Source organism: Microcebus murinus, chromosome 16, assembly GCF_040939455.1.
Source record: "Microcebus murinus isolate Inina chromosome 16, M.murinus_Inina_mat1.0, whole genome shotgun sequence".
Taxonomy (NCBI): domain Eukaryota; kingdom Metazoa; phylum Chordata; class Mammalia; order Primates; family Cheirogaleidae; genus Microcebus; species Microcebus murinus.
This window is the reverse complement of record NC_134119.1, coordinates 29,016,304-29,023,505: the sequence shown is the minus strand read 5'-3', so window position 1 is coordinate 29,023,505 and position 7,202 is coordinate 29,016,304. Positions and strand designations below refer to the sequence as shown.

The 7,202-nt window shown below is 40.0% G+C and overlaps 1 protein-coding gene across 1 annotated transcript; it reads left to right on the top strand.

Annotated features, from left to right (window-relative positions):
• The first annotated feature begins 943 nt into the window (after positions 1-943).
• Positions 944-6,871, top strand: DEFB116 (defensin beta 116). The gene is made up of 2 exons (XM_020282047.2): positions 944-1,001; positions 6,648-6,871. The coding sequence occupies exons 1-2, from the start codon at positions 944-946 to the stop codon at positions 6,869-6,871; spliced, it is 282 nt and encodes a 93-aa protein (XP_020137636.2).
• Positions 6,872-7,202: the final 331 nt, after the last annotated feature.

Sequence of the window (7,202 nt, the reverse complement as noted above, 5' to 3'; positions counted from 1 at the left end):
CTTCTTTGTTGTTGTTAATGTATGATGCCTACTACAAGATTGGGTATACAGTAAGTGCTACTGACATAGGGGGACATTCTACTGTCTAAAAAAGTTTTATTTTATTTTAATTGACAATGTATATATTTGTGAGGTATAATATGATACTTCAATATATGTGTACATTGTGGAATGATCAAATTGGGCTAACTAGTATAGCCACCAACTCAAATATTTATCATTTCTTTGTGGTGAGAACATTTAAAATTCTCTGTTTTAGCTCTTTGCATTAAGTAGAGACAATGGAATACTATTTAGCCTTAGAAACCCAGGAAATCCTGTCATTTGCAACAACGTGGATGAACCTAGAAGATATGATGTGAAGTGAAATAGCCAGGCAGAGAGAAAGAAATAACTAAATGATCTTACTTATATGTGGAATCTAAAAAAGTTGAGCTCAGAAATACAGAGTAGAATGATAGTTACCAGGTGCTGGAGGTGGGGGTGGATGGGGAAAGGGGAGACTTTGGCCAATGGGTACAAAGTTTCAGTTAGAATAAATTCTGGTGTTTTATTACTCAGCACAGTGACTACAGTTATAAGTAATTATTTCTTATGATTATGTATTAATTTTCTCATTGCTTGCTTGATTCATTCATTCATTCAAATTTGTCTCACACAAACTGCCAACTGGTTCTTTGTGTCTTACTGGAGCGAAAGGTCCACCTTGGCGTGAGTGGTCCTGGCACAACTCCCACACTTACACAGAGCGCCCAGCTGAGATAATGTGACACACGTTATCCTTCTTCCCGTCTGATTTCAGGTATCTCCCGTCCCTTTTAGTTCACTACAGACAACACTGGCCCGTTTCCAAAACCAATAAAGGCAGAGTTCTTACCTGCTTCAACGATCTCTATTCAGTCACCTGCAACACAGCCCTCCATGCTCTTGGAACACGTCAGTCATGAAGCCCTGTTTAATGACCACTGCCATCTTTCTGATCCTGGTTCAAAGGACCTCAGGTAACTCAGGCCTCTCTCAAAGGTTCTGGGGTCTTGCATGTGGTACAGATATCTTGGTGACCTCTGAGATGAGACCTACTCACCTATAGTAGGCAACACCTAATGCCTTTTCTGGTCTCAGATAGGTTGTGGATGTTACCCCCAAGGTTCATTTCATGTCAAGATCTCCTCTCGTTCTGCTCCACCACCAAGACCAATTCAAGAGGTCGCCGTTCCGGGGATAGTGGAGAGTCAAAGGATGGAGCATTTTTGATAGTGCTGTCATTGGGATTGGAACTTGACTCATGGGTTAGATGTGAGAAATTGACTTTACGTTGTGGAACTATAAGAGGAAGAAAGGGCACTTTGGGGTTGGATGGTGAGTTGTGGCAGGGAGGTTGTAATACCTTAGGGATAGAGTAATATGGAAAAATGCATAGGTATGACCATGGGGTGAATAATTATATTTGTAGAACTGGGATGGACTGATGTTTTGGTGTAGTCTGGAGAGAGAATGATATTTTTGTTGAATGGAGCTGGGGGTAGAGTTGTGTGCAACTGGGAGTTGTGGTAGAGAGAGGTTTGTAGTTGGCTGAGTTTTGAATTGATGCTATGAATTGGGATTGGGTGGCTTGGATAGTGTTATGTTTGTGTTATGTTTTGTAATTTGGCTTTGGGTAGTTATCAGAAGAAATAGGATGGGCATACCTTTAGCCAGGACTCAAGCATTGCAAAAGTAATCCATGGAACCTAAAACATATGTATCTTTAATATTTTGAAATTAAAAAAACAGAGATAGAGTTTGTCTTAGAGTTAGGTGTTTGACTTAAGTAAGTATCTTATTCAAGTAGGGTGTGTGTGAGGTATAGCTGTGCAAGCTTTGGCTTAGCCTGGATTTGGAGGTGATGAAGTTTGAGTAAGACAATTGGATTCATCATCACAGAGCTATGACTATTGAAATAGGGAAAATATTAACCCGTTGCAGATATATTATTTGCAAATACTGTTTCCCATTCCTTAGGTTGCCCTTTCATTTTGTCAACTGTTTCCTCTGATGTGTAGAAGTTTTTAGATTGATGTAATTCCACTTGTCTATTTTTGCTTTTGTTACCTGTGCTTTTGGTGTCATATCTGAGAAATCATTGCTAAGAATATTGTCAAGAAACTTTTTCTCTCTGTTTTCTTCTGAGAGTTTTATGATTTCAGGTCTTAGGTTTAAGTCTTTAATCCATTTTGAGTTGATTTTTGTGTATGGTGTAAGATAAAGATCCAATTTCGGGCTGGGCGCTGTGGCTCACGCCTGTAATCCTAGCTCTTGGGAGGCCGAGGCGGGCGGATTGCTCAAGGTCAGGAGTTCAAAACCAGCCTGAGCAAGAGCGAGACCCCGTCTCTACTATAAAATAGAAAGAAATCAATTGGCCAACTGATATATATATAAAAATTAGCCGGGCATGGTGGCGCATGCCTGTAGTCCCAGCTACTCGGGAGGCTGAGGCAGAAGGATCACTCGAGCCCAGGAGTTTGAGGTTGCTGTGAGCTAGGCTGACGCCACGGCACTCACTCTAGCCTGGACAACAAAGCGAGACTCTGTCTCAAAAAAAAAAAAAAAAAGATCCAATTTCATTTTTTTGCACATGGATATCCAGTCTTCCCAACATTGTTTATTAAAGAGACCATCCTCTCATGAAAAAGTCCTAGAGATCTGCGCTACAGCATAGTCCCTATAGTCAACAATACTATATTCTATATTTTAAAAATTGCTAAGAAGGTAAATCTTAACGTAAGACTTGATAAAGAAAAATAATAAATAAAAGAATGGGAGAAAACTTTTAGAGGGGATGGATAGGTTTATGGCATAGATTGTGGTGATAGTTTCATGGGTGTATACTTATCTCTAAATTCATCATGAGGTATAAATTAAATATGCACAGCTGTTGTGTGTCAATCATACCTTAATACATTGGTTTTAAAAAGAAGTAAATAGAAATGAAAATATCCAGTATTATTTTCAAATTCTTAAAAAGCTTTCTTGAGTGTGATTTTCAAGGGTGCTGAAGAACAATAGATGTGACCATAGGATAAATGAAATCAGGAGACTAGAATGTTCTCGAGTGTCTTCTGTAGGACCTGGACATGTACAGAGAGATATGGCAGTAGCCTTATAGCAAACCACGACTGTGTTCAGAGTCATCATTCTAGAGTTTTCTTCTCTTTCTCCTTTTCCTCTTCCCTCTACTTTTTCTCTTTTCTTTCCTTCTTCCCTTTCCTCTCTTCCTCCTACTTCACATTCTCCTTCCCCCTTATTTCTCACCTTATTCCTCATCCATTTTACTCAAGAGAAACTTGTTCTCATGCTCAGTAAAGCTCAGTTCTCATGTTGGAATAGTGGTAGAAACCACAGGTGGATTTGCAAAGAATAACTACAAAAAATGAAGACAGTACTCTACGCTTCAAGAGTTGTACATAGTGCAGCTTCCTTAATAACTATTAATACTTTCACCTGGCAGAATTTATGGGTAGGAACTATTCCAGACAACATCTTGTACTAGGACAATCAAAGTCATTTTCCCATTTCATTGCCCCAAACATATGCATATGAAATGGAGCTATTTGAAAGACAGAATTCTATCTTTTAAATCTATGTATTTCTGGTGTTGATCTGAGTGCTTTGCATAGAGTAGGTTTTAGGAAATGTTTATTGAATGAATGAATATATAAATGACTATGGCTAATGTATGTACATGGATAAGAAGAATCTTAGAAGTTCTATTGGGGGAGGAATCACTTTGGGTGCATAGGTGATATAGAAATAATGTATAACATTGATTTGGGCTCTGGATAAAATTGTTAGAATCTAGAGCATATATTTTGTTTTTTGATTTATGATATTTTAATTTGCTCTGAAAAAACTTCCAATGTGAGAAGATGAATTGGACAATGTCTATAGCTGAATGTGAGAAGACCAAGCCCATAAGTATTTTCTGGGTAGCTTTTGCATACTGCCTGGGCTCTGGCATCTCGCTAGATATATTGAATCAGAGATTCTAGAGAATTGGTGTGAATACACTTAACAATTCCCCAGGCTATTACAACGTATGACATCTTGTTAACCTCCTCCTTCACAAAAACAGTTGAGGTTTTCTGATCTGGTGCAAACTCCCCATTCCCATTTCTCCCATGCGAAGAGTAGGTCCAGAGAGTTAAAACTGAGTGTTGTACAAAGGATCGGAGGCTCACTGGAATTCAAAAGCAGGTTCCCTCTGACTTTAATTTCAAGATGGAGGGATCATCAAAGGTGACGTTAATTTTTTGTGGATATTAATGTTTGTTGTAATGCAGGGCTACATAGGGTTAGAAAGGCTGAAGGAGTGAGAAGCTGTATGTGTCTAGGATAGAAATCTTTATTTTTATTTTTTAAAAATTTTATTTATTTATTAAGCCGCTGCAGGCAGAATCCTCTTGGGGCAGCCTTGACCAACTTTTCACGTGGATAGAATGGGGAAAAGGCAGCTTGCCTGGTCCTCACTCTTGGTCTCCATGTCCCTATCCATTCCTCTGGTGAACACACGGAGGAGATCTTGGGTCCCCTGGCTGGTTGATGCTGCGGAAGTTGGACGCCTTCTCTAGGTTTCTGAGGCAGCTCACACACACACCAGCACCCAAATGCTATGGGATGTCAGCCACTGAGGCGTTTTTACTTGCTTCTTTTTATTCCCTCCTATTCTCCAACTTCACAGAAACTTGGAAAAAGTTACTTTATCTTATTAAAAAATTGACAAAGTGTTCCTTTTTTTCCCTGCAGAAAATAACATCAAATTTGCTTTTCTTATTAATTTAATAATGTATTAATTTTTTTGCAATGAGATCATGTCTTTATTTTATTTATATGAAATCAAATCTGACTCAGAGGCAACACCTCAGAAGCTGCACCCACTGTGTTGGGTCAGCAGGAAATTGAGTCCAGTGGGCCCCCCCACACCTTCCCCAGGGTGGTACTAGAATCTTATGTGGTGCCCAGAAAATGGAAAACATGCCCCTAATATTCAGCTTATCATTGCTACTAATATTCTCACCATCCAGATCGTCATGATCCCTAGAAGATGGGTGGCTTAGAATGAGGTAAAGAAAAATATGATGACAACAAAATACAAATTAGAATATCAACAAATGATCCTGCCACAGGAGGATGCAGGCATGGTCTTGATGATTCTCCTGTCCAAACTGTTCCTGGCAGAGCAAGGTTTTGAACTCAGGTAGTTTGACTCCAGAGTCCATATGGAATGAACTTATTTGTGTATTCAACAACAAATTAATTTTATTTATTAATCATAGACCTCTACCTGCTTAGCACTGAGTGCACGGCCTGGTACAGATGAAGTGTTGATAAATGGATATGGAATGAGGGGATGGGTAGGTGGTTGAAAAGATCCTTGAATGCCAAGCTAAGGATTTGGACTATCTGTTGAAAGCTGTAGAGGGTCCTTTGCTTGGAGACATGATGCAGGATGATGGCAAACTCTCCCAGAAATTCTAACACAGAAAGGCAGCGTGACACAAAGAGGAAAGAGCATGGGCTTGATGGTATGTAGACCTGAAACTTGTACTTGGTCAAGTATAAGCTACGGAAATGTGGACAGAATAAGGTACCTCTTTGTGCCTCAACGTCTTCTGCTAACGAATGGCGATAATAGCAGGTTTTTATGAAGGTTCAATGAGATATTTGTAAAATGCCTGACGGTACCATAACAGATGGTAGTTATTGTTAATGTTATTTTCTTTGAATGGCTCCTTTGTCTTTGGAACATCCAATAGGTAACTAACACAGTTGATTAGTAATATTTATAGAATGCTGACTGGTGTCAGGAACTTTGTCATTGGGATATTTTCAGGCAAAGAGCTTATATATACATGCACACATCTGGATAACTGATGCATTGCTATCAAGATGGGCATTAGCCATATGTGGAAAGTGCGTGGTAGAGGCTTGTACAGTGAACACACATGCATGTGCTCAATTTATGTAAGGATGTGTATCTGTGAATAAAATGAGTTGTGCCTGTGTCTCTGTGTACATGCCAGTGTACTGTCCATGTATGCACAGTCCCTGTTTCTGTGAAACCAATGTATGAAGAGAGACATGTGTAGTACATGTTTACCCCTATGTTTCAAAGCATAAAGGCATGCATGCACATGGGCTCAAATATGTGTGTCCTGTCCCAGAATAGATCCTGACTGTCTCTGATGAATGATGTGTGAGGAGCACATATCTCTGCACACTTGGGGACACATCCACTATGTACTCATAGTGACAGCCCTGGACTTTCAGGAGACTTTCATATCAACACTACCATCTAACATTCAATTACTTATTGTGTGCTGGGGGCTTTTCTGAGCATGCTATGTATGCTAATTTAATAATTACAAAAACTTCAGGAGCTTGGCTTTATTATTATACCCATCGTGGAGGTGATGGAGGATAGGAGAGCTGAAATAACTTGTTTGAGGAGGGAGAGCTAGGAAAGGACAGAGCCCAGATTTGAATCCAGGCAGTTTTGATTCCTGATCCTGTGCCCTTAATACTCTCTGGGCTTGTTCTCTTTAAGTCATATTTTCTCACAACTGTTATCACTGCTGCATGGAAACTAAACATAGCTATGTCTTCCCCAGGTGGCCTGTTCGGATTCCATAACTACAGGAGCCAAGAGCATTGGAATCCATGTGAGCTCTACCAAGGCATGTGCAGGAACGACTGCAGGAAATATGAAATTCAGTATTTAACCTGCCTAGATGATCAAAAGTGCTGCTTGAAATTTTCTGCAAAAGTAACCAGTTCTAACGATGAGAACGAGGATTATGATTCCAATTCCAACTTGTCAGTTGCAAACACATGAAGCCACTCTCAAATTTGAATATCACCAACATCATCCCCTCTTGTAGTGATTTCTCCTCCATTCTGGAGCACTTTCCCCATAAAAATGCATGCCTTTTCATGTGTGTGTCTTTCATCTGTGAGCAGTCACCATTGGAGAGGAGAGGTTAGGCTGGGAGCCAGGAAGCCATGGAGCATAGGAAAGGACATTGGCCAAACAGCACATGGGATACCGGCATAGCTCAGTGTGGGGACAGGGTGCTGAGAAATGAGGAGATCACCTTTCTGCTGTGCTTTGGCACCATTCTGGAGGCTGCATAGCGAAGGTGACAACTGGATTGAGTCTGGATGAT

Coding starts and splice junctions, on each gene's coding strand:
- DEFB116 (XM_020282047.2), top strand. CDS start 944: ATGAAGCCCTGTTTAATGACCACTGCCATCTTTCTGATCCTGGTTCAA. Junction 1,002..6,647: donor CCTGGTTCAAAGGACCTCAG/GTAACTCAGGCC, acceptor TGTCTTCCCCAG/GTGGCCTGTTCGGATTCCAT.